Consider the following 346-nt stretch of genomic DNA (forward strand, 5'->3'; position numbering starts at 1 on the left):
AGAAGAAGGAGAAAGAACAGAAGCAACTGAAGAGGGACAAGAGTAGACCGAAGAGTCTTCCTTCGTGATAAGAAGAAGAAGAGATTGAGGTCCTTCCTTACCTAAAGTGATCCAGTTATTTCTGACGTTGTGCATGCGGCCGAAGAGTTCTACTTTAAGAGAGTTAGGAACCATCCTCTCTATAATCCTACAAAGAAGCAAAGAATGAAAAGAACCCCCTCAGACACTTCCCCTGTATATAGACTCTTATCTCCAAAGAAGACAATCTATCGCGATCTTCTCTCTCTCCGTTTGTGTACTGCGTTTCTTTGGGGCCACTCTTCTTATCTATGTCTCTTTCTTCACG

The 346-nt window shown here is 42.8% G+C and overlaps 1 protein-coding gene across 1 annotated transcript in view; it reads right to left on the reverse strand.

The window, feature by feature from the left end:
• Positions 1 to 346, reverse strand: part of CSUI_000526 (n6-adenosine-methyltransferase 70 kda) — a 12,218-nt gene that overhangs the window by 5,011 nt on the left and 6,861 nt on the right. Inside the window, exon 8 of the mRNA XM_068060760.1 lies at positions 102 to 187. Within this exon, the coding sequence (XP_067927266.1) occupies positions 102 to 187 (86 nt within the window). The remainder of the gene's footprint in view (positions 1 to 101; positions 188 to 346) is intronic.

Source organism: Cystoisospora suis (assembly GCF_002600585.1).
Source record: "Cystoisospora suis strain Wien I chromosome Unknown contig_192, whole genome shotgun sequence".
Taxonomy (NCBI): Eukaryota; Apicomplexa; class Conoidasida; order Eucoccidiorida; family Sarcocystidae; genus Cystoisospora; species Cystoisospora suis.